Genomic DNA, 26,463 nt, shown 5'->3' with positions numbered 1-26,463 from the left:
TCCTACAGTAATTCATTTGGGCCTAGGAATCATTTTATAGATGAGGAAAGAAGAAGGTCACATAATTAGCAAAAGAGGCAAGAGGAAAGAAGAAGGTCACATAATTAGCAAAAGAGGCAAGAACTTAGGTCTCCTGACTCCTGGTAGAGTATTCTTTTTAACATTCGACACAGAATACTTTATAGTATCTGAAGGGAACAGAAATTATCCTGATTTTCTAAGAAAGAGGATACCTGAATTTTAGAGAAACGTATATATCCATGTTAGCCACATCCCTATAAAGATATAAAACACTTCCATTACCTCAGAAAGTTCAACCCCTACCCTTCCCCCAAGGCAAGATAATTTCTTTCACCACAGATTAGTTTCACCTATTTTATTTTATTTTATTTTTTTCGCCTATTTTAGAAGTTCACAAAAATGGAATGACACCCTCTTGCCTCTGGCTTTTCACTTAACACAGTGACTTAGAGATTCGTTCACATAGTTTGTTTCTTTGTATGGCTGAGTAATATTCCACAGTATGGGTATGCTGTAAATTTATTTATCCACTCCTCTGTTGATGATGTTTGCGTTGTTTCCAGTTTTAGGTTACTTCGAATTAAGCTGCTTTAAATATTCTTGTGCAAATCTTAATGGATATATGCTTTCACTTGTCCTGGATGAGGCCCTAGAAGTGGAATTACTGCGTCACAAGGTAGGTGTCTATTTAACTTTATAATAAACTGCTGTGGGTATATCATTTTACACTCCTATTAGCATTGAAAGCATTCTAGTTGCTTTAAAAAAAAAAGGAGGAAGGAAAGAAAGAGAAAGAAAGAAAGGAAGGGAGGAAGGAAGGAAGGAAGGGAAAGAAAGGCGAAACCATCTTTTTTTGCTCTCTGGTCTATGACCACTTCTTTTTGCTACTTTCGTAGCTTCCATAACATGGTAAAAAGACTTTTTCTAGACTTTTTCATGATGAAATCTAGCTTTTAATAAGCTTTTTATTTTAATGGGTTGGCCAAAACATGCATTCGGGTTTTTCTGTAAGATGTTAGGGAAAAACCCGAACGCACATTTTGGCCAACCCAGTATTTTGAAATGAAAAACAAACTAGGTGTAGTCCTTATGCTATAAGCTTTAAGTCTCACTTTTCCTTTTTATCATCAGGATTTGATAATGTGACCCTAACGCTTGCCAACTTAGACATTTAGCTAATTATTAACAGGTGGCCCCATCATGTGAGGCTATATGTTTATCTTTCCGCTGATTCCCCCACATTTCTGCCCTTTGAAAACCGTATCACCTGAAGAATAAAAGCACGGTTAAAGAGGATAAACCTACAAGTGAGGAGAGAAGAGGGGAAGAAAGATGAAGGGAGAAAAGCAAAAACTGAAGATAGTTCACTGCAGCTGTCACTGTTTCTCAACTGCATTCAAACCATTTGCAGAGTTAAGATTTAAAACAACTCAGAAAAACAGAGAACACAGTCACAGAATAAACAGTAAACCTCTAGCTACATATATAAAGTATACAAAGAGTAACTTATTACAATTCCAAGATTTTGCGGCTAGTCTACTGTGAAAAGGGGCTCAATTTTTAAATGTTCGGCAGGCTCCAAATTAAACAGTTAAACACAATATTGCTATGTAAGCCTAATACTTTGAATATCCATGGAAGATTTAGTCACTATTTGATATTATTTGAGAGGAAAAGTGTTCTGCGATATAAGAACTCTAAAATAAAGCCTAAGTACTGTGTCATCTTTTCACTCTTCCAAAACCTGATCTGTCTTAAAATATATATTGTCCATCTATTGTTCAAATACTTAACAGAATCAATCAACAAACACTGAACCTCTGAATGAAGAGAATGAAGGTGCCCGGGATGGTGTGCTCAGGAGGGAGTGCTCGCCCCAGGGTCCCATTCCCGTGGTCCACCCCCAAGGGCAGCACAGCCTGCACCTCCCCACTCATTCCTCGATTTGGGGTCATCAGTGTGGCAGAAGGAACCACTCTTCTTTCTCTTTTTCATCGAATCCTTTTCTCAGACCCCTCACTTCTCCTACCCCTGTAAGGAAGGCCTCGTTACTAGCTATACCGATAACCAGGAGAACAAATCTGTCTAAACCAGGAATTCAGGACTAGGAAGCATATATACAAGACATCCTCTAGCAAGCTCCTGTCAGGGGTATTTTCAGCTCCATTTGTCTGATTCCTGTGCATGAATCAATTAGCTCAGAAAGAGAAATAATGATAGTAACTATAATAAGAATAGCAATTACAATTTATTGTCTGGCATGAGCACAACATTTTGTGTATACTGTCACATTTAATCCTTAAAAAAACCCCTGTATAGAAGGTATCAGTAACCCAATTTGATAAATGAAAAAATGTAGGCTCAAAGTAACTTACTTACCCAACCTCACTTCACTAAGAACTGACAGAAGATTTCTGTTGGATTCCAAAATGAAACCCTGAAACTCTATGTTATGCTGTGTTACCTTCTTTCAAGTTTATGTCCTCTTCTATGGGAAAAAGGTGTTGATTTGCTTTTCAAAAGATTCTTCTTTAACAAAATACTAAGACCAGAACCTTTTAAAGCCACACAAGCACATTTTACTGTGAATCAAGATTAGGAAATTCCTCTACAAATCTATAGCATTTTCCTAAATATACATTTTCATTTAATACATATTTCTTGGGTAGGTGACTTCAGGAAGTTAGCTCTTTTTACACGTTTACTTTTAGCAAATTCAAATTTCATATGATTCTTCACCTCTGGAATATTGGAGACAATTTCAAAAGTCACTCCACAGCCTGGAATAGAACTTCGCTGTGACATCTTTTTTAGGAGACTCTGAGCAAAACCCTAGAGAAAAACAAAATAGAAGATATGGTTTCCCATCTCAAAAACTGAGTTTTCATTAACAAAGAGACAACATAAAGGGTACCACATTCACTCTAACCAAAAAGGGAAAGAACATATTTCCAATTTAACTCAAAATCCAAATCACTACATATAGGTCTCTCGATTTCATCTTAGTGCCCCAAACCAATTTATACGATGCCTGCCATGTGACAGGTCCCATACCCAATATATGAGAGGTAGAGACCCTACACTCTGGAACCACACTAGGCATCTGGTTCAACTCTGCTTAAAGGCTTAGGCTACAGAAATGAGACTGTTGACCTCTACACAATAAAATGACCTTCTAACTAAAATGTAAGGAAGGGCTGGTGACTCTCATCCTTTTTTTTTTCCAGCACGATGGACATCTTGCACTATGAATATTGACAAGTTCAGGCATTAAATTCTTGACCAAAGCAGGATCGTTATGAAGAATGATTTAAGAGTGCATGGTCATTGTTTATGCTGACTGCACTCTTTGCACGGTTAAGAATTGAACTGTTGAATTAATGCATAGATGACTCATTTGAAGATGCTGCTAAGACTGAACATCCTGTAGAGGTTGAAGAGAGCAGGGATGAGGGCAGAATACAATTGGTGAATAGAGATAAGAAGAAGAGAGAATATTAAACTGACGCTGAACCTTTTCCCCGCCATGCAAAAGCAAAGTAGAAAATAGGTAAAAACCCCTGAACAGAACAGAAAAGAAGCTGTTTGGTCTCAGAAATACATATTTTCACAAACTTACTAATAATTTAGTGACATTTAGTTAATTTTTTAAAAGATTTTAGCCTCTTAGAATGCAAGCGCCTCTTAGAATGCATTTATTTCATCCATTCACTCTTGAATCCAGCCTTGCAAGGCTGAGCCACTGCCAATTACACTGGTCAAAGTACAGCTTCGGTTGTTTTTTTTTTTTAATGGGTGGCGGGAGGAGGTGTGGATGCTGCCGTTATCTTACTTTTTTGTTTTCTATTTGCATGGAATTACTGAAGCTAACCTGCATGTATTAGGGTCATAAGGAAGTTTCTGTTCTTGCTACAAAGAAGCAATTTTTAGGAATAAGCTATCTGAATTTCAAGTTGATACTATCAAATCATTTCAACCAGGGATGAAATGCAGCAACTCCACCTCCCTACAATTAAAAAAATAATAATTAAAAAAAAAAAAAACAGAAGAAACTTGGTGACTTCACAGCACACCTTTTCTGTTAAGAATTCTGTGGGGGACTTTCTTGGTAGTATAGTGGTTAAGAATCCGTCTGCCAATACAGGGGACACGGGTTCAATCCCTGGTCTGGGAAGATCCCACATGCCATGGAGAAACTAAGCCCATGCACCACAACTACTTAGCCCGTGAGTCTAGAGCCTGTGCTCTGCAACAAGAGGAGCCACCGCAAGAAGCCTGTGCACCGCAACAAAGGGTAGCCCCCACTTGACGCAACTAGAGAAAGCCAGGTGCAGCAAGGAAGACCCAATGTAGCCAAAAATAATAAATTACAAGTAATAAATTAATTTTTAAAAAATAAAGAATTCTGTGGGGCTGGTGGTTGTACCAGGTCAGTCTCAGTGCCTTGCACCCAGAAGCTCTAATTCTGAAATGGCAAATAACTCTTCTAAATGCTCCCCAAGAGCAATGTGTCTTTTTCAATCCCTTAAAGACTTCAGAGAAAAGGGAGACTGAGAAAAGAGTGAATGGAAGACAAGGCATATACATCTGCAGCTACCCCATGACCTGTAGGTATTGATGCTGGGTCACCAAGCTAAAGAGCCGCGATTTTAACAGCATTACTGCCAGTCTTCATTCAAAGATTGATATCAGTGTGACATTTAGAACTAAAGATTAATTTTTAGGGGTGGAGATTATATCTAGGACTCTGTGAACTGTGACTATACTCTTCTAAATGAAAAGATTTATTTTCATCTGTCCTGGTTTTAGCCAGTACATTGAGAAGAATCCCTAGAATCAACCTCCCAAATCCTATCTTTGCAAAATCAATCACAGAAATAGTTTATATTCTTATCTAGAAGTTTTCTACTAAACCGGTTCATATGGAACAAGGTTCTTCATAACCTAGCTGCAGCTGTGTTGACAGTCATGGCCTTGGCCTCTGCAGCACACCCTGTCACACTATGCTTCTCATGGTCTCCAAGCTGCCACGCCCTTTCCTTCCTCGCCACCTCTGCACATGTATTTCCTCCTCTTGGTGGAACAGCCAGACTCCTTTGCCTGCAAAGGAACAGCTCACATGCTCCCTCCTCTATGAAGCCTTCCCTGACTGCATTTTCACCCCCCTGCCCCGCCATCTCCTTGCACTGCGACACTAGCACAATAGAAGAGAGTCGCCTGCTTACACACCTCATAGGCCAATGAACACTGGCTCTTTAAGGATGCAGACTATTTCTTATTCATCTTTTTACCCCAAAGCTCAACAGAGTACTCTCTCCAAATACACAAATCAGTGAACCGGCAGAGAGTACTGAAAGGAAAGAAAGGCACGGAAAGGAAGGGTGAGCAGCACAAACAACAGCTCATCTGCACTGAACCTTCTCATCTTATAAGACCCGGATTAAAAGTCAAAGACAAAAACAGTGAACTTTGCCTTGGCAGGACTCTATGGCACCCAAAAAAAGGACTGTGAGTTGTGATTGCGTATTGACAGCAATAAAGATTTAGTGCAACAGTTCAGGGCTAAGAGGAGGTCAGGCTGACAGATTCCAGGGCTGAAGCAAGCACTGTTACCTTCACAGAGCCTGTGGAGACAGGAGGCCAGGGCAATTCTTCCACAGCCCCACCCTCAGGTTGGACCCCAAGTCATTTCTTCAACTAGGATCAATGACTCACCTGCCGGCCGTGAACACTGACACAAATGCGCTTGCGTAATACCAACTGCATGTCGGCCGGATGGCTGAGCTGGACCGTCACTCGCACGATGAGAAACACTCGCTCATCTGTGGGGGTGCCTTTACTCAGCTGAGGGCAGCTGTGCACTGCAGAGTCCCAGGAGGCTTCTGCTTTCACCTGCGGAGAAGACAGAAAGAACAGTCACCCCCTGCTCCTCAAACACAAAACCTCACAAGGAAACATCTTGGTTTGGGCTGAAGTGGAACAGGCCAGTCAACAAGTGCAGTTCTGCTAGGAGAACTGCCCTGAGAGATCAAGGAGCTGGAGGATGTGGCCTCAGACACCTACTCGGGGGAGTACAGAGCAGGATGTTCCTGGCTGGCAGCTAAAATTCATTCATTTTGAAAAATACTCAAATGTAAAGCTGCAAATTTAGTACAATGAACTGTTTTTCTTTCATGTAGATTCATCACCTGTTAACATTTTGCTCTCTTCCCTCTTTCTCACACACACACACACACACACACAGTATTACTATTGTTTTTTCGGGTTTTTTTGCTGAACCGCTTTAGAGTAAGTTATAGACATGTAACTCTACATCCCTAAATACTTCAGCAAGTATCTTCTAAGAGCAAGGACATCCTGTGACTTAACCATAGGACAGTTATCATGTTCAGGAAATTTAACATCAATACAGTACTATTATATAATAGAGCCCATATTCAATGTTTCAACTGTTCTGACCCAGGATCACAAAGTGCATTAGCTGCCCTGTTCTTTCAGTCTACTTTCGTCTGGGCTGGTTCCCCAGCCTTTCTTTGTCACTCATGACACTGACATTAAAGAAGGATGCAGGCCCACTGTTTTACAGAACGCACTGCAGTTCTAGTTTTGCATCTTCAAATACCACAAAGTGATAATGTGTCCTTCAAAGTACCACACCGGCTTTTCTTCCTTAAAATATTTTATAATTTCTCCAATATACTCGAAATTAGCAAACAAGCACCCAGTGTATACCCATCACTCAGATCCAAACATTATCATCCGGCTTCATCTATTCTTTTTCCCCTTATTAAGAAATCTTCTAAAGCATTTCAAAATCAGTCCCGAACACTGTGCCATTTTACCTCTGTATACTTCAGGAGCATGTCCCCAGAGAGTGCACCACTGCTGACCTGAACTATGAATACTAACAGAGATCCTTTACCAGGAAAAGAAGTAAAACAGTGAATGGACGTAATCTAATTGGTCTACTCCTTCTGGAAGTGGTTCCACTCTTTCTGGAAATCACAATGAAAGGTTTTCATTTATATTTCTTGAGAAATGTAAGCACTGAAATGATTACCTTGCTGATTGTTTCAAAAGGCTCATAGAAAGGTTAAAGAAACTACTTTTCGTCCAGTCTTGCCGAGTTATGTTTTATTTACCTCTCCGTCATGCTGTTTGACAATCTGCAGTTCAAAGAACTCATCCTCTTCTTCCCCAGTGAGGGTAGCATCCCATCCACCAGCTTCTGGGTCATCAAGATTATCCTGAGAGCTGAAATCATCCGCTAAAAGCAGAGACGTTCTATATAATCCGGAGATCATTTTAAAGGATAGCCCCTACCAGCTAAATTTCAATGTGCTTAGTAGCAGAATTCTCCTGCCTCAAATTTCATTTGCTTTTGGCTCTGAAATCTTACATGACACAGATGATGACCATTAAACAGTTCACAGATCTTAGAGATGGAAAATACCTCAAGAAATTATCTAAATCCAATCTCCTACCTCCGTGCCTTATTTTACATGCAAGGCAACCAAAGCCCAGAAACCCAAGAGGTTACTCTAGGTCAGCCCATAAATGTTAATGATGGGATTAGAACCCTGATTCCCTTCTAGTGCACTGAAGAAATGAGAGTGAGAGTGATTCCAATTATCTGATAGTTACATTTAACAAAAGAACCAACTGGCTACATGAGCTAGAAACTGAAGGGTTGCTCTGTGGCCCTTTGGTTATTCATTTCCAAGCCTGGCTCCTCTCAATTCCCTATCTATCTTAAGCTTGAGAGTAAGCATCGAAAGTACCTTTTATACTACGTGGGCTTGGGTGGACCAAGAACAGGCATAGGCTGAATGGGATGCTGCTCCTGTCTTGGAATATACATACTAACAGGACTTGTTTAAGCTTTTTCTTTTCCACTTTCTAACACACACACACACACACACACACACACACACACACACACACACACACACACACACACACACCTACACACACACCCCTACACACCTACCTAGGAACCTAAGGTAAGAACAGGACAGAGCTGCCCTCAGTCTCCGAGGCTCAAGAGAACAAGGCAGGATACAGTGCTGTGGCAATACATTAAAACCCTGACAGGCGGATGGACAGCAGAAGTAGCTAAGTGTTCTTCTCTGACTCTCTGAGTATGTAAAAATCTCCCACGTGTCTAAGTAAGCCAAGCGGCACAGGACGCTTAAATACCTGAGATACTGTAACGCACTTTCAGGGTGGAAGAAAACCTCTGAGGACATCCAAGCTTGTCTATTTAGGATGGTTCATTTTAATACACAGCTCTTCTGCAGATGTCTTTGGAATTTAAATGCTGACTTTTAAACTTATTTTTAGCTCTTTAATCTACCTTTTCATTTTTATTTCCCTCCTCAGAAAAAATATATGTAAAATGTAGCCACATTCAAAATATTTTACATGAGGGGAGAAAAATGACAGTTATTTTTTTAAAAATAGGCAATGCAGGGTTGAATGACATAAGAACTCACAGAAAAAGTAAGAAATTCATCAGGTAACGCTAAGAACACGCTGGGTAAAAGAAAACACGTTACATAAGCATCACTAGCTATTAGTCCTTTCTGGAGAGAAGTTCTTTTCTTGAGAATTAAAGAAGAAAAGACCTGAAGTGCAGGAAGACATTACTAACATCCTAAATTGAAGGGAGAGAACACAGCGCACAGAGCAGCACGGGTTGCAGGACGAAATGTGAGAAACACATCACAATGAAACATACCTATCACTGTTATAAAAATACTGTTTCTTACAGGAAATTCATTCTTCGTCAAGATTAGAGTCCTTTGATACACATAAAATGGACCCAAACCTTAGGCTTATAGAACTGCCTAACCGCATACTGCGTTAGAATCTAAGTGTTACTTGGACACTAACTTGTCAGAGGAAAGCCTTCAGAAGGCACCTGCTAACTTACCATTTAAGTCAAGGAATATAACAGGAATGTGTGTTTCCATCCCAGGAACAGGGGTCCTAAAACATAAGAAACAACAGCATCTCAAGTAAAGCAGCCTTTCTCAGCAGCATGTACTTCACAACTCAGCCTGCATACATTCAAAGCAATTACAGATCAACCAGTGATAATTCTGGGTACTGGGTTTGCTGTAATTTCACATCAGAGATGACACACTTAACTGCCACTGCTGCTTCTTTCCTCTGGTGCTTTCATGTATAAGTATCATGTACTCAGATACCAGAACTTGGTCTTAGAAGACACATATACCTGTTTATAACTGAAGTTGAAGCTCCCTCATTTAAACGTACTTTCTTATAAAGTTATATACCTAAGAGCCCCATGTGGCTTAATTTACTATTTTTAATTTCTATAAAGTGGCAGAGAACATTTGCTGACAGTTCAGTTTAAGCCGGCACCAAAATCAAAAACTCCTGGAGGTGCAATTTTATTATGACTGAATAGTCTTTTAAGGGAATGACCCAAGTAATTAACATATTAACTATTTTTTTAAATGCTAAGTGCAATGGTACTAAATATTGATTTAGATTCTCAGAAATCTTAATTACTTGGGCCAATAACAATATTACTTAATAAAACACAGTTTTAGGCCACAGTTATTCCAACTCATGAAAATAATTTAACACTTCCTCTAATTCAAACAACTTTTTCCCCACATGCTCTGATGAGTCATCCACTAATCAAAGCAGAGGCAAAATTCATAGAGAAAGCAGGCAGCTTTGTGAGCACAGAGAACTTCAGAAGACACGTGGCAGCAGCCATACCATTCTGCCGGGGCCCCTGGGATCCCACTGCCGGCTGAGGGGACCATGACTGCATTCCTCTCCTCAGTCAGAGTCAATCTCATCTCTAGGAGTTGCGCTTCACGGTCAGCATCATCCTCTGTTTTATCTAGGACATCAAGAATGAAGATCAAATACAGGTACCAGTTTACGCTTTGTCCTGCGTTATCAACAGTATGCTCCTATATTCCAGCTATTGGCTGATGAGGGTTCACTAGCAACTTATCAGGTCCCTAATTCGTAATAAAACAGTTCACAATAAATAACTATAAGCTAGCGAGGCCAGCGTGCTCTCACAGAGAGGCCATCTTCAGGTCACGGAAGGCCTATGGTGGAGCAGCACAGGAAGGATCTCTTGGAGAGTCAGAGGGTTCAAGTGCTTCCGGACCAGAAATCAAGAAATGTTAGCATCTGCTTTAGTCATTTTTGAGGGACAATGTTTCCTACACATACTGCATTTCCTCTTTGTTGGGGGGGAAGGGAGACCTATGCAAAGACATCATTACAACTGGATAAATGTCCTTGTGAAAGGATATGACACAAATAAGCACCATTCCTATGCTCTTGCCATTCCCGTTACTGATGTGTTTGTCTACTTTTATGTGACTGCAAATGCGGATTAACTACACACTGATTTGGGGAGAGGGAAATATTCAAGTTGCTTTTCATACCATGTTTACTGACAAGCTTCTGCAGTTGTTGATCTAAATACTCCTGACGTTTTGTTAACGCATTTAGCCATTTTCTACGCAGTCTCTCTAAATCCCGATCCTGGAAGAAAACAAAGGAAATTATAGTAAATATAATGTCAAGACAATGTATCTGATACTGATACTCTATCTTACCTTACTACATACAACATGCTTCAAAAATGTAAAGTATTATACCCTAACATTTTTATTACCACTACTAGTTGACTCCAATCATTATTCAGAACAGAAACTTTCAGAAATTAAAGCATCGCTGTCCTAGAGTAAGACCATTTCTGAAAGGGCATTCTCTGATATCCGGAACTAGTTTTATTTCTATTGGCTCAAAGGGTAGAACTCCAAACACTCGTACCACTAAGATCTTTTACAAGGTCTCTTTGCTGTATAAAAATCACAAACACTATTCAATAATCCTCAAATTTATATCCCTTAGAACCATCATAAGAACTCTTCAAATTTCTTAACTACAGCCTTCAACATGTTTCACCAGTCTCCACAAATCATGTAAATGCTTCTCTCCCTTGTTTCTGTGAGTTTGGTTTTTTTTGGGGGGAGGGAGTGTTATCAACAGACTAACAACTCTACCAGTCAACACCTGACTGTGCGCGCCGATCTTACCTCATTTCCTTCTGTAATAAAGTTAGGAGACTGGGTAGATCAGTGGAATGCTGAGCATATTGGGCGTATCTGGATTTCGCTAAGGCACTTAACCAAATAGCTCATGACATTCTTGTGGACAAGATGGAGAAATGTGCAATGGATCTACTTGGAGGAAATTATAGACTGAAATATCACATTCAAAGAACAGCGATTAATGGAATAACATCAGCTTAAAAGAAGTCCCTATGGTTGTGCCACGGGACTCTGTATTTAACCCTCTCTGATACAATACTTTTATCAGTGACTTGCAGGAAGGCAGACACTTTTATCCAATTAGAACGGGGCCAAACCAGGAGGGTGACTGCACTGGATGACATAATCAGGATCCGAAGAGCTCTGACAGTGCTAAACAATGACTAACCAGACTTGCGAAATAAAACTTATCAGACATAAACAAAATCTTGCAGGAGATTGGGGGGTGGGGGGAACCAAACCTGTATGACTCCAGGTACTGGGAAAAGGAGACCTGGCTTAAAGTATGGAAAATACCTAAGGGGCGTGGCTTGACTGAAGCCAAGTATGCAACAGCTCTTCCAGGAAAAAAAGGAGAAGTGGTGCAAGGAACAGGATCTGAAGAAATGGATATGTAGGGGCCTGGATGGGCAGCTCCAGGTTTGGAAAAAGGACAACAGTCACAAATGATTGTTCCCTACTCTGTTTTAACTTGAGAAAAAGCAACATTTGAATCAACACTAATTGTGTAATTATTAAGTAACAGTATGGTGAGACTCAGGAATGTGTAATTTAGTACTTTAATCAAGCTTATTCGATGAGGCTAACCCATGCTTCCTTACCTGGTAGCTGTCCATGTCCTCCTCTTCCTCCTAAAAGAAAAAACATATTATGCAGAGCTGAAACAATCACTTATCCAAGAATTATGCTACACTAAACAAGTTCAAATCCTTTCCCATACTCTATATTTTCTAATTTAATGAATATGCTTTTTCATCTCCCACCTATGCTCAGCCTCACTCTCGGTTTTATAGTTTTCAGGGAGTTGGAGTGAAACCTTGAGCTTCTCATAGGAAAGTGAAGAACACTCATTTGACCTTTTCGGGAGCTAGTACAATACTCTCCCTGCTGGGTTTATAGTCCCACTCCCCAGGGGAAATCAAACACCTGCTGGCAAATAGTCTTTACAAGCCAGTAGGGGGTTTCTGCAGAGGGGTGGGTGATGGGGATAGTTAATCACTAGCAGGCACTGAGGAGTTCCTGGAGGCTGAGATGTTTTAACCCTCAGTTTGCCATGTACCAGGGCAAACCAACAGTCTGGTGCAGCGATTCCATGCAAATGCAATATAGTTGGGAAGGAGAAGGGAGGGGAGGGGAGCGGAAGGAAGGGAAAGGGAAGGGAGGGAAGGGAAGGGAAGGAGAGAAAAGGAAAGAGAAAAGAGAGAAAAGGAAAAAGAAAAGAGGATATTGAAGGAAATAAAATACTGGAAGAATTGTTTGAAAGAAAGAAGGCAGTTTCCTGACAGGTTTCAAAAGACTCTCTTGTCTGGTTGGCTCTGTCAACAGAGACTTACATGGAAGGTTTCATGAGACTTGGGTGATCTGGGAGCTCTGACTTTTACACATCCAATGCCAATAGACAATATACATTCTTCCATCAGCGGTAAAGTCCCAGATTCCTGCACAGACTTCACTTCCACTAGAACTCTCCGGGACTGCCCCTGTATCACAGACAATTTTAAGAGTTTCTTAAAATGTCTGATTTCCAAAAACTTGGTTTACAGAGACCCCTACAGGCTGATGTTGAGAAAAGCATTTATCTTTAGAGACACTATCTCACCATATCTTACATGTTTAACAGTAAATTACAAATTAAAAAACTAATCAGGAACAAATATATGGTTTACATATTTTTTCTTTTTTCTTTTTAGAATATAGTTTATATTTTAAACAGTAATAATGAGTGCAGTACAATATATTGACAAATAATTCTATATACACATTAGTACCTTCAGCATATCTGCATGTTTTTTTTTTTACATATTTTTCAACAAAAAGAAACATTAAAAGAAAACATTCTAACAAAGGAAATGCAAAAAGCTAGACAATATAAAACGTTCAACTTACTAATAAGCAAATTAAAATAAGCATGAAACTCTTTTCACTTACTAAGCTAGCAATTACCTTTTACAAAGGCAATTTACATACACTTTTGGTGGGAATAGAAATCAGTAAAGCTTTCTGCTGGGCAATTTGTCTTAAAAAATAAGTATCCCTTGATCCAGCAATTCAACTTTTTAGAAAGCTGTTTAGGTAAATAATCATATATGTAAATAAAGAATCTTACAGCAATGTTAAGAATAACAAAATTAGATGCAAATTAAATGTATAATATTGATAACTGCTTAAACTACAGCATATTAATGAAATATTTGCAGTCATTAAAATATTGCTATAGAAAAACATACATGGTATATAAGTTAAAGAATATGGTGATAGATGTTAACTAGACTTCTTTTAAAAAAGCAGATTACCAAACCCAGTACATATAGTACGATCCACCTTAAAAAATAAGCAATCAGAATAATAAGAATGATTACATTATCCTGAATTCGCTGCTCTAATACCACAATAAAATAATTTTAAATCAAGTTGGAAAATGAAGAACTGATAAGAGAGAAGCTTTTCTTTCTTTAAGCATGTCTTCACAATAAATACTGCATGACTTTGAATATGTACAGTGAAGTAATTTTTAAAAGAAAATTCCAGTATTCCCAACCACTGACTTCAAAGTTGGTTTACAAATTTTAAGAATGAAAAATAGAATTTGAAAAACAGAATCTGAACATGTAATTTCAAGTCAGTTACTCTTCCCCTCCTCCCTTGGATTTTAATTCCCAAGAGCTCTGTATCATCAGGAAAATCAACTTAGGCAATGATTGATCCTATCAAGCTAGATTTAAAGAGATGGGTTGCAGATGTCTTTGATTTAATATTTTCCAAGGACTATGCATCAGATATTTTATGGAAAGAGTAACTCAGAAAACATCCTACTTGTCTAAAATAGTTTAGTCATTTCAATTAGCTAACTTCTGTTCTTACTTTGCCTGAGACAGAAAGTGATCTATTCTGAATGTATGCCCAAATGTGAAGGGTGAAGTACCTGTACTTTGCGGGAGAATAAAAGATAAGGAGAGGGAAAATGGAGATAAAAGATCCAGGAAGGGCTTAATGTTCCACAGAAAAGCTGTGAACAGAATAAGTAAACTATTAGACTGACCTTCTTGTAACTGCCGATATTTGACCATTTTTTAACTACAAAACTAGCAAATGCATACAGTTAATCTAGTTGGTTCTCCTCTGCTACTTTCCTATTCGAGAACAAGTTCCAATTTTGAAATATATTAAATTCTAATAAGCCTACCATCCAAGGCCCTCCATGAACTAGCTGTCCCAAGTCTCTATAACCTCTATTACTGCTTTTCTGCTCTTCCTACGTTACTTTCTACCCAAACTTACCTAATTCTACTCTCTATCTTTATTCTTGCTATTTATATATGAAGACCCTTCCAGCTTTGCATGACTCTTTCACCATCTAGGTGAAGACCAACATCCTTCAAAAAAGGCTTTCCGATAAACCCAAGATATCTTTGAACACTTTTAGTAAAGGTTACCAGAAGTGTGACAAACACTTAAATATTAAATTTATACTAAACCACAGAAAATTATCTGGTCTTGCCTTCCAGGAGATGAAGAATTTCTAAGGCATCCAAAAAAGATATATATAGTTTTAACAGATGTTCAGGAAAAGATGTTCTTCACACCCTTATGAATCCTATTTTAAGTACATATACCTAACAGGATAATTTAAGCTAATTTCCTTTTGCTTTTAGTGCCTTGTCCACACATGAATGGATCTGCTAAAATTCATTTGCTAGGGTCAGAGAACGAGTGCTTATTTTCCTCCTCCTAAGACATTCAGAAACAAATATTTAAGCAAACTTTCTTTTTCCTTTAACCTTTCCTCATATTTTGTTTTGAATGATTTCAACATTCATTTTCTTGAGCAATTCTAATACTTCAAGGTATGGAAACTATCATAGGATTTAACATTCTACTAAATGTTGACTTCATGTAAAGAATAGCAAAAAAAGAGTATTTCTAAGTCTTATGTGTAAATTCTACTAAGATACTCTCTCTCATCTTTAATTTGCAGCACAGATACTACAGATCACATCTCTCTGGGGTTAAATGGCAATTCCCACACACGTCTTTGCTGTACTAGTTTCTGACGGTTATTCACATCTACCTAGCTGCATCTACTTAACATGTCCTATGTTAAGTAAGATAAAAAAGATATTTGGTCTCTGCCCTCAGTTCCTGACACAGAGCTCCTAAAACTCTTGGAATTTCCTTCATGATAAAGGTGATCGGTGAGTCTTTTAACTTTGACTTTTCATTTGGCAACTCTAGGCAGACCCCTAGATGACTTCAGGATGGGGGCTGGTTGCCAGGAAGACCAAGCCTTGATCAGAAAGTTGGAACTTTCAGCCCTACCTCAAAACCTCAGGGAGAGAGAAAAGAGGGGCTGGAGATGGGGTTAATCACCAAAGGCCAATGCTTTCATCAACCAGGCCTACATAATGGAGCACCCATAAAAACCTACTAATGATGGGGCTGGGAAAGCTTCCTGGCTGGTGAACACAGGTGCTGGGGGGGTGGCACATGCAACTCTTCCAGTTGGCTGTTCCTGAGCTGTACCTTTTACAATAAACTGGTAACAGCAAGTGAGGAGCTTTCCTGAGTTTTGTGAGTCATTCCAGCAAATTATGAAACCTGAGAGTTGCAGGAACGCTTGACTGTAGCGAAGTCGGACAGAAATGTGGGTGACCTGGAGCCCCAATACTTGCAGCTGGCATCTGAAGGGAGGGCAGCCCTGTGTAAGGCTGGGCCCTTCAACCTGTGGAGTGTGAGGCTCGCTCTGGGTGGTTAGGGTCCAAACTGAATTGAATTACAGGACACCCAGCTGGTGTCTGCAGAGAAGCAGAGAACTCGTGGGTGTCAGGGGGAAGACACTTCTCACCTCCCATGTATCAAGCACTGGGCTCCGTACATGGTATTTCTAATCCGCACACTAACCCTACAAAGTTATCAACCCCTCCACTTCACACCTGAGGAAAAGTTCCAGGAGGTGACTGAACTTGTTCACGGATATACAGCGAGGCCATGGGACAGCCAGAACCGGACCACAGCAGGCTAGACTCCGAAGTGCTTGTTCTTTCTGCCATGTCACATGACCTCTCCTAGTCTTTATAAATGTTCTGATGCTGATATGTTTATTTCCTACAATTTAATTCTAAGTCACTTTAAAGCTTATCTTTTCCTTACTTAAACTTAACAGAAGCTGGTTTTAAATACTAAAAATAGCATTATTTTTGAAAATGAAAGAAAACACACATGAAGTGAGAGACAACTTTAATATAAGAAATGGTCTTGGCCAATCTAGATTTCATTATCACTGATGTTTCTGCTAAAAGGAATCCAATATTAACTTTTATGGCACCAAAGAATTCAATGTTAACATTCACAATTTTGTTACCTGTCGGAGTTGGAAGATTCCGCCTGTTGGCACATCCTTTGCAGGTATTACCTCCACAGGGCAGTATTCACCATTCTCATTCTGTTCCAAGATTTGAACCCAGAATTCCACTTTCCTGGTGACTTCACTCCATCTAGGAAATAGTTGAAGTTCTTGGAAAATCATACATTTCTATTTCAATACAGGCAGCTTAGGATCCTACACATGAGAATTAATAATGAAAGTGCCCTCCGAACAGAATAACTCAGTAGAATTATCTGTAGTTCGATGAGTAATACACAAATACATAGTAGCAAATGTAATCAAAAGTAAAGTTCAACAAACAATATCAGAACTAAAAATGATGCCTTTATTTCATTCAAAAAGGTATGATAATTACAAATATTTCAAAGCGGCTATTCAAAAACTTAAACCTTGTTATCAGAAGCACAGAAGTAAGTTGCAGTGATTATCTTTTCAGAGACAAAGGTACTGCTGTATGCTTTAGTGACTTGACAAGTATCTCTGCTGAGGTAAGAAAATCAAGAAAAAAAATCTCGAGCTCTAATTCAGTATTTGCTAAAACTTTCTAAATGCAAAAAAAGAAAGAAGAAAACCTGGTTCTCATCTATAACTAGATGCAGTACAAATATATGCTCTTTCAGTCGTTTCAACTCTTCTGTTTAAAATCCTGGTCAACAAGTAAGCCTTCCTCCTTCCATGACCAATGCTACCTGAAAAGAACTTTGAGCTAAAGATAAAATAAGTAAACCTGAATTCCAGGGTACATCTTGATCCATTTTCTCTACAGTTGATTAATTAGAAGTATTTCATAATGATAAGCAACCTATTCTCCAAAAATTCATTTTACTCTTTATTCCTGACTACCTATTTCTTAACTTTTTCCCATCACTCTTCAAAGTTCACTCCTCTAAGGCAGTTTAACTGTGCTGTTAATACCCTGGACATGATGTCATCTATTCCTGGAATACTGGTAATGCTCAAGAAGGGGTAACCTTTATAAATAGCAGTATTAATCTCTAGCCATTTTTTTAAATTATAAATGGAATCAGATGGATATCTAAAATTCACCTGTCCCGAAGACTGCGTGTTTTTGCTTGGATGATCCCCAAGTCCCACAGGGCTGGGTTTTTCCGAGGATCATTCATCTTATGGCCATAGACTTCAATTGCCAGTGCCCCTTCTGAAAGATGCTCGATAAAGTCTTCAGTGATGCTAACAGAAAACTCCTGAAAGGAAGTAAGTACAGAAGAAGAAGTAACTTCTGGTGACCTTATGATTACTTACACCTGACATATCCTCACTTCATTATGGAGAAAAGCTATTGTGAAAGACCAGCACTGTATTCCATTTTGTTAGCAATATTTTGGGAGCTATTTTTGAAAGTATAAGTAATTATATCAAGAATGACAATGATATACATCTTGATATAAAAGTTATTACATCCAGTAAGGCAGCAGTGTGTTGGAAAAACAATTTTTCCCAGTTTTTAGGAAGTTAACTATCCCCAATAATGAGAGAAAGGAAATACTGATAATCAGTGCAAAAAAAACTCCTAATTTTTAAAAATTCTCTTATTTGTCCATCTTTGTAAGATAGATGTAAAACAGCCTCTTGCAATAATTAGGATTAAGCCCTAAAAAAGTTTACTTTAAAAAGTCATAGATGGGACTTCCCTGGTGGCACACGGTTAAGAATATGCCTACCAATGCACGGGACACAGGTTTGAGCCCTGGTCAGGGAAGATCCCACATGCCACGGAGCAACTAAGGCCGTGCACCACAACTATTGAGCCTGCACTGCTGCAACTACTGAAGCCCATGTGCGTAAAGCCCGTGCTCCGCGACGAAGAGCAGCCTCCACTAACTGCAACTAGAGAAAGCCTGCACACAACAAAGACCCAACGCTGCCAAAAATTAAAAAAAATTAACAAAAAGTCATAGAATCTGCTCTCTCGATCTTTCGCACATTGAAAGTATTTCTGTTTTAAACAGATTAGAAAGAGACCTCTCTCTCTTGAAAAAAATGAGATGGCTCAAGTGAGATAAAGTAGAAAAAAAGAATCTGGAATCTGACAGTCCCGGCTCTGCTAGTTACTAGCCATGGGCAAAATGACCTCTGAACGGACTTCTTCAGCTAAAAAAAGCACTGTCATCACGTACAACTGTGGGAAAGATCAAATGAGAGAATCACAAAGCGCTGTACAGAGCATTTGGGGCTCCACAATGTTAGTTCTTATCTCTCTTCTATCTTCACTTTCTCTAAAACCCTAGTTTCTTAACCTTCCCAGATGACAATTTCTCCAGTAACTCATACAAAACAAGGATTCCTCTTGGCGAAGAGTAGACATATATACATATATATACAGTCACACAAAAGTTAACTTTTCATGTCAGTTACACACACTGACACTATAGTTTTGTCCCCCCCCCCCCAAGTTTACTGAGATATAACTGACACATAACACTGCATAAGTTTAAGGTGTACGTACAGTGTGTTGATGACACTTTAGTTTTTGACTCCAACCCCACTCTAAGAAACTGATCCAAGACATAGACAGGTACCAAATTATTCAACAAAATATGGGTTGTTTTCGTTTTATTTTGACCTGAGAAATTAAATGCCGGCCAAGTGCACACTTACATCGCAGTGATCAAAGACAACCATGCACTGAGACTCCTTGCTGACAGAAGAGGACGAGGGATCCACCTCGGGTGCAACAATTACGGGCTCCTGTTGATCCCAGAAGTCATATTTGCAGAATACAAAGTGCGACAGATGCTGTGGCAATCCAGTGGCTTGAAGTATTTTAACCTGAAGGAAAAGGAAGACTATTATTAACTCAGAAAGTTCCAAGAAGTACCTTGAGTCAGAGACACAGGCTCCGGTCCTGACTCTGTCCCTAACAGTTGAGAGTTGGTTTATGCTGACCAAATCCCATTCACTCTGGGCTGTATTTCTGCATCTGTGAAATGTTATATTTAGCAAGAGGTTGACACAAGGAATTAGTAACGTTGACTGTATACAAGTGGACATTTTAAAGCATTTACAAGCGGATGAACAGATAAAATTCTAGTTTCTTATATCATCATCATCACCATCACCTTCAGAAGACGAAAGTTCTCAAACATTAACAGCATTCAATCATACAAACGCGGCCAACTACGGATACAGCATAAGGACACAAGACCGTTAAGAATGATGAATGAAGAATGACAAGAATGTACGTACCAGCAAGCAGTAAATACTCAGCAAAGGGCAAAAAGTGTTTATTTGATATTTTAATGTATAAAAAGGAACAAGGTTCTCAACTGGAATGGTACTTGTTACCAGAGCATTTTTGGAAAACTTTAAAAGCATCAGGAACATATGCTGTGAAGATCTGGGGGCTGAACGGAGGAGACGAGAGACGGTGACTGCTGACCATTCTCTGCAGCGATGTGTGTGATGCCCTCCCCATGTGGTTTCAGGGAGGAGAGCTGGGTCAAAGGAAATGTGCCCTGGACTGCAGGGGTGTAGGGTTTTGTGATAACTATGTGCAATTAGAAGTATGTGTTTAATCAGACCCAAACGCCCCCAGAAGAAATGCCTATAATAGATATTAAAGCAGCCAACAGTATAAATATTTCTTTTGGCGGGCAGCATCAGGTTGATTTTTAAGTTGGGAGCTTCTGTGATAAGTTGTGAAGGAAACTAAATCCTAAAATTAACTATGCTAAACTAAATTCTGATTTCATAATTGATGAGGCCAACTTTCATGAGACTGAGCATTGATCATTTATCACATTCTTCACTTGGTCGCTCCCTGCATGTTGTTTGATGTAAACCTCCAGTAAGTAAATTTAACAAAAACAGATCTGAGTATGTGGCTGAAGTTTATATAGTTTAGCAACTACAGATGCAACAGTCTTACTGCTTCAGGAAGTATTAATAATGACACAGGAAATCACGCAAAGCAGATGACTATTTTCTTCTACACCAAGCACATAATGGGTAAGCAACCGATGGGGACTCCTATAACTATTCATTTTTTCCTGTGATGGCAACAAGAGTGTGAAACATCTAGATAGCGATTCCCAGGTGATGAAAGACAGACTAACACATTTTATTTGTCCAAACCAAATAGAGCAATTGGTATTTGGCAATTAATTTTTTGTTAAATTTTAAAAACCATCCTCTTTTCATTAAGTGTTTAAAGTGCTTATTATATCCTTTAAGATGAGGCAACGTGGTATTTAGGAAGACTGCAAGACTCTGGAGTACACAGATCCAAAAAAAATTTTCTGCCATTTACAAGCTTCTGTTTTTGAGTAAATTACTTTAATTCTTAGTTTTCTTAGGCTTTGTTTTTCTCCTATTCAGAACAGCATAGCTACCTAATGATAGATGTGTGAGGACTAACCACACCAATGAAATACAATGAATGAAAACACTACCAGGCACTGAGTGGATGGATGTTCAATACATACTTCTTTGTGACTGAATTCCATCTGAAAGCTTATTTTCTTTCTTAGAAATCAACATCAACTTTAAGATTGAAATAAATAAGAAAGCAAGATCTCATATGTTGAATCATTCCCTACAGGGAACTCCTTGGCAATGAGACTACCAGGAATAAAGAATTTCAGGAATGATATCTAGAACATAGGTTTAAGTTTCTGCATGCAGAAACCAAAATCACCACCAGGTGTCAGAATACCACAGGCTTCAACTTGCCGCTGCTCAATACTTACAGCCCAGAAACGTCAGGAGATACTGATGTTGTTCGGCATTTTAAAATACACTCATTTTATTTAATGTAATTAAAATGATCAATATGTTAATATGTGCATACTTTTTTTCATCACAGAAAAATAAATCCAGTCTTCTTTTAAGGGCCAGTGATACTCATCACCTGTGATATCTTAAGTGTCCCCCACACTGGTCTCTTTTGTTTTTTTTCCCAGCAATATTTTCCGATCATATAGTTTATTTGTCTGTCTTCCTCCTTTCATGCAAAAGGCTATTACAGTGACAAGACAAGAATATGGATGCAGATGCAGAGAATGGACTGGAGGACAAGAGGTGGGGGGGGGCGGGGGGCGAAGGGGAAGCTGGGATGAAGTGAGAGAGTAGCATAGACATATATATACTACCAACTGTAAAATAGTCAGTGGGAAGTTGTTGTATAACAAAGGGAGTCCAACTCGAGGATGGAAGATGCCTTAGAGGACTGGGGCAGGGAGGGTGGGGGGGAATCGAGGGGGGTCGTCAAGGAAGGGAGGGAATATGGGGATATGTGTATAAAAACAGTTGATTGAACCTGGTGTACCCCCCAAAAAAATAAAATAAAATAACAATAAAAAAAAAAAAAAAAAAGATTATGCATAAAAAAAAAAAATAAATAAATCCAGTCTTCTTTTAAGGGCCAGTGATACTCATCACCTGTGATATCTTAAGTGTCCCCCACACTGGTCTCTTTTGTTTTTTTTCCCAGCAATATTTTCCGATCATATAGTTTATTTGTCTGTCTTCCTCCTTTCATGCAAAAGGCTATTACAGTGACAAGACAAGAATATGGATGCAGATGCAGAGAATGGACTGGAGGACAAGAGGTGGGGGGGGCGGGGGGCGAAGGGGAAGCTGGGATGAAGTGAGAGAGTAGCATAGACATATATATACTACCAACTGTAAAACAGATAGCCAGTGGGAAGATGCTGTATAACAAAGGGAGATCAACTCGATGATGGATGATGCCTTAGAGGGCCAGGACGGGGAGGGTGGCGGGCAGCTGAGGAAGGGAGGGAATATGGGGATATGTGTATAAATACAGCTGATTGACTTTGGTGTACCTCAAAAACTGGTACAAGAGTGGTAAACAATTATATTCCAATTTAGAAAAAAAGGCTATTACATGCTCAGAATATGGCCTCTAAAAACCACTTCCCACTGAAAAGAATCCAGTTCCTTGAAGAAATGGCTGATTGCAGGTCTGGGACAAGAGACGTACAGGCTGCATCACACCAGGGCAGGAAAGCTGGCATAGTCTTTGAGGGTTAGGGTTGTGTCAAAGGACTCAAGAGCCTACTGAAGAGGCCCCCACAGGCCAAAGATGGGATCCTTTGTGCTTTGATACAGGTAATAAACACACATCAAATATATTTAAATCCAAGAGTTCATAATGATATGAAGACCAAAACCAAAAAAACCTCACTTGTCACTTTGGGATATTAGTAGGAAAACCAATTCATTATTTTGAAAACTAGTGAATAAAGGGAGAGAAGTGAGCATTCACTCTGCTTTTCCGATACCAACTGTATCTCTGAGTAGCAAAATAGTCGACAGTAGGAAGACTTACTCTATAGAAGAATTGCACATAATAAATGGATGATAGAACTACAGAGTCATTCTTTTCTAATTCCTAATGAAACATCAAGGTGATAACCATCAGTGATTTCTAACATCCCCAAAAGAGAAACAGACATGATATGCCTTCTGAAGGCAGAAGACCCCTCACCCCGTAAAGGATCATCACTATGCCCCTCCATCACATGTCACCTTTATATCTAACTCCCAATGTACAGCAAACATGCCTTAACACAGTAAATAATGCCAACTGGCAAAACCCAGACAATGAGAAAACATGCGATGACAACCCAGTTTCCACGATAAACAAACTGCAGGGTGCGGGAGAGAGAGAGAGAGAGGGCAAGCAGGAGGGAGCAAGCATAAGGGCCAAAGCCTAAAGATTAAAATATAAAGTAGGCTCGAGACACCAAGACAACCACCGCACCCTATGGAGAGGAGAGCGTCACATAACATGCTCTCCTGAAAGTTCACTCAAAGGGAAACTGACTGGATATTTCACGATATTAAAATACTATTCACTTCTGCTCGTGATATCCCGGCGAGGGTGGTTTTTTAAAAGTACACTTCTTTTGGAGATACACACTAAACTATTCTTGATGAAATATGATGTCTGGGATTATTTCAAAATAATCCAGGGGAAGGAGAAGCAGCTTGTGTGCGTGAACGAGACAAGACTGACCGTGCGTTGGTAGTTGTTCAGGGAGGGTGGACGGGGTCAATAACACTATCCTCACTATTTTTCTACATGTTTGATATCTTCCATTAAAAAGCTGAACACATTTTTAACTTCATTTAAAAAAAAAAAAAAAGCTTAAGTTACCCAGTGACAAAGATACATTTCCCAAGTGAGACAGTATCCTCATATGCTATTCACTAATGGTAACTTACACACAGATTGCATTTCTGGTCCATCCCCTTTAAAGCAGGACATTATGGAGTCAGCAAGGCTATGTTTCCATCTTTGATAATCACATAACCTCAAAGGAAATGTTCTGAAATCATGTACAGGACAAAGATTAACCTTTTAGTGAACCAAGAATATTTTCCCCTCATATTGAAGTAATGGACCTTCAGTTACTAATTGAGGCCTTCTTAATATATGCAAGGACCTGCAGAAAGTGGCCCAGCTCTAACACCTTTTAGCCTCCCCATACCTTGCAGCTGATTCCTAACTTACTCCTTTCAAAATCAACCTCAATTTTAGAAATATTTACTGAGATGCAGATCTGGACCTAGGATAGACTATGAAATAAGGGTGAAGTGTGGGCTTCCTCACCTTACATTTAATGGCTTCCTTCTCACTCACACTGTTTCTGAGCCCCTCGCTGATTTCTCTGTCTCAAAAACCTTTTTAAGTTGTTCCTTCGGTGACTCTCAACCCATGGCACACTGGCCCACTAGAGTGTGCCTGGAAACACACAAGGGGACGTTTTCCTCGTAACAAGTGAAGAGGCGGCACTACCTACGCTGACTGTGCTTGAGACCTACCTAACACCCACCCGTAACAATGCCACAGCACCCTACGGAGAGGAGAGCTTTACATAACATGCTCCCTCGCACGTTCACTCCAAGTCTTATTTTTCCAGAAAAATTCCTCAGGCCTCACTATCTTCATTAATGACCTCTGCTCTGTGTCCCAGAACAATTCCTGTCTACCCCTCTCAAAGCACGTGGATCACACAATACTGGAGACTTCTGTTCATCTGTGTGTCCCCCACACATACACACCAATGACACAGGTTGCTCCTTGAGAGCAGGAATTCCGTCTTACTCATTTTCACATCCCGAGCGCCTAGTACAACGTTTCACAGATGACACTCAACACACAGTTCATGAACGGCATGCGTGGGAAGAGCAGAAAGAAAAGGGTCTGGGGTGAGGATGTGATGGAACAGCATAAGCAAAGGCATGTTCCTGAAGAGGAAACAAAAAACACGCAAAGACAGTGTGAAGAGTGACTTAGGCAGGAACTTAGCAACAGGACCAGGGCTGGAATGCACCTCCAACAGAAGGAGTCAAGAGGCCCAACAGAAGGATGAAACCTGTCTGAAAAAAACTGGCTTCTATAGAGAGAAGTTCAGATAAACACAAATTCGCATAATTTTAGAGCAGAACGGCCCAGAGGAAAGAGGTGAAATTACCTGGCCGCCCAGGATGTCAGGATATGTGATGAAATACGGTCTCTAGAACACTAAATACTAAAGACTTATTTAGAGACAGGTGTTTTCAAAATTTGAAAAAAGGACAGTATTTACCATCCAAACATCACAATCCTCAAAACCAGCTACACTTCTACTACCTCTAAATGAAACTGGGACTTACCATGCACACAAGTTTGTTCTCCTGGGTCTCCTTATCAAAGGAGGTATCCACGGCATCCTCCCCTCCGGCAATTCTCTCCCCGATGTCACCACTGATTCGCATCACCTCTACGTGCAGCCGGCCTGCCACCTACAGCAGCGGGGGCAAAAGCAGATCCTTTCTCCAGATTTTGTTCTTTCTTCTGTTTTAGAGTCAAGTGGTTAGCTTAACGGTATAATAGGTTCTAACAGTTACTTTTCCTCAAATTACCTGGAATAATCACTATCAAGCGGTCTGGAAACACAGGTATTAACAATACACGTACATATTGCTTGTCATTATTGATGAAAAATTGTAACAATGATCTACTATCACCACCCTGCTGTTTCCTGAACTGTTCTCTGCAGGATACAAGGCATGAGGAGAACACTAACCTCTCCTTTCTGGTTGATGATTGGAACAGCATATTGTAACTTCACATCATAGAAGAGGGACTCCAGGAAGACATTAGCCACCCCAATGAGACTGTGATTTTCCTGCTCATCATAGAACGGATCTGCACGCCTGAAGTAAGACCGTATCACCTTTAAGGAGATTTGAAACATACCGCTTCAGAAAATGACTTAAATGAATTCAACCTACCACTTTTTGATGCCGTCTACTAAAGTCATTAAATTCAGCTGCAGTACAGCACTGTATTACGCACGTGCACACACACACCCTCCTCTTCAGTCCCACTTAGAATGGCGGTCAGCAGCCTCCACCCATGAGCGAGTAACCCCAGTAACACATCATTACCTTCATCATTTCTTCTCCCGCAGGTGGGAAACCTTGCCATGAAAGTAGAGAGAGCATACACGGACTAGAAAAAGCAGCAGCGCGGGCGAAAGTACCCTTCGTTTCTCACTCACATCTATTCCACTGGTTCCTACCAGATCATTAGATGCGCTGCTGCTAATGAGAGGGAACCCCCTGACAGGAGCATGGTTTGCTTTTTGTTATGTTGTTAATGTGGTTTCATTTCTAAGTTGAATTAGGAGAGGAATGCAGAAGAAAATGAAAAAAAAAATGTTTTAAGAAAAAATGTCATCTAACTAT

At 39.7% G+C, this 26,463-nt stretch overlaps 1 protein-coding gene across 2 annotated transcripts in view; it reads right to left on the bottom strand.

Annotated features, from left to right (window-relative positions):
• Positions 1–26,463, bottom strand: part of KIF13B (kinesin family member 13B) — a 179,841-nt gene that overhangs the window by 43,301 nt on the left and 110,077 nt on the right. For both annotated transcript variants that reach the window (XM_057720824.1, XM_057720827.1), the window contains 13 exons: positions 25,800–25,949; positions 25,387–25,515; positions 19,360–19,530; positions 17,788–17,945; positions 16,717–16,849; positions 12,692–12,838; positions 11,960–11,989; positions 10,467–10,566; positions 9,778–9,904; positions 8,957–9,012; positions 7,164–7,288; positions 5,737–5,913; positions 2,761–2,853 (listed from right to left, as the gene is read on the bottom strand). In XM_057720824.1, the coding sequence (XP_057576807.1) occupies positions 2,761–2,853; positions 5,737–5,913; positions 7,164–7,288; positions 8,957–9,012; positions 9,778–9,904; positions 10,467–10,566; positions 11,960–11,989; positions 12,692–12,838; positions 16,717–16,849; positions 17,788–17,945; positions 19,360–19,530; positions 25,387–25,515; positions 25,800–25,949 (1,596 nt within the window). The remainder of the gene's footprint in view (positions 1–2,760; positions 2,854–5,736; positions 5,914–7,163; positions 7,289–8,956; positions 9,013–9,777; positions 9,905–10,466; positions 10,567–11,959; positions 11,990–12,691; positions 12,839–16,716; positions 16,850–17,787; positions 17,946–19,359; positions 19,531–25,386; positions 25,516–25,799; positions 25,950–26,463) is intronic.

Source organism: Hippopotamus amphibius, chromosome 2, assembly GCF_030028045.1.
Source record: "Hippopotamus amphibius kiboko isolate mHipAmp2 chromosome 2, mHipAmp2.hap2, whole genome shotgun sequence".
Taxonomy (NCBI): Eukaryota; Metazoa; Chordata; class Mammalia; order Artiodactyla; family Hippopotamidae; genus Hippopotamus; species Hippopotamus amphibius.
Note: the sequence above shows the minus strand (reverse complement) of the source record. Positions and strands in the feature narration are given on the sequence as shown.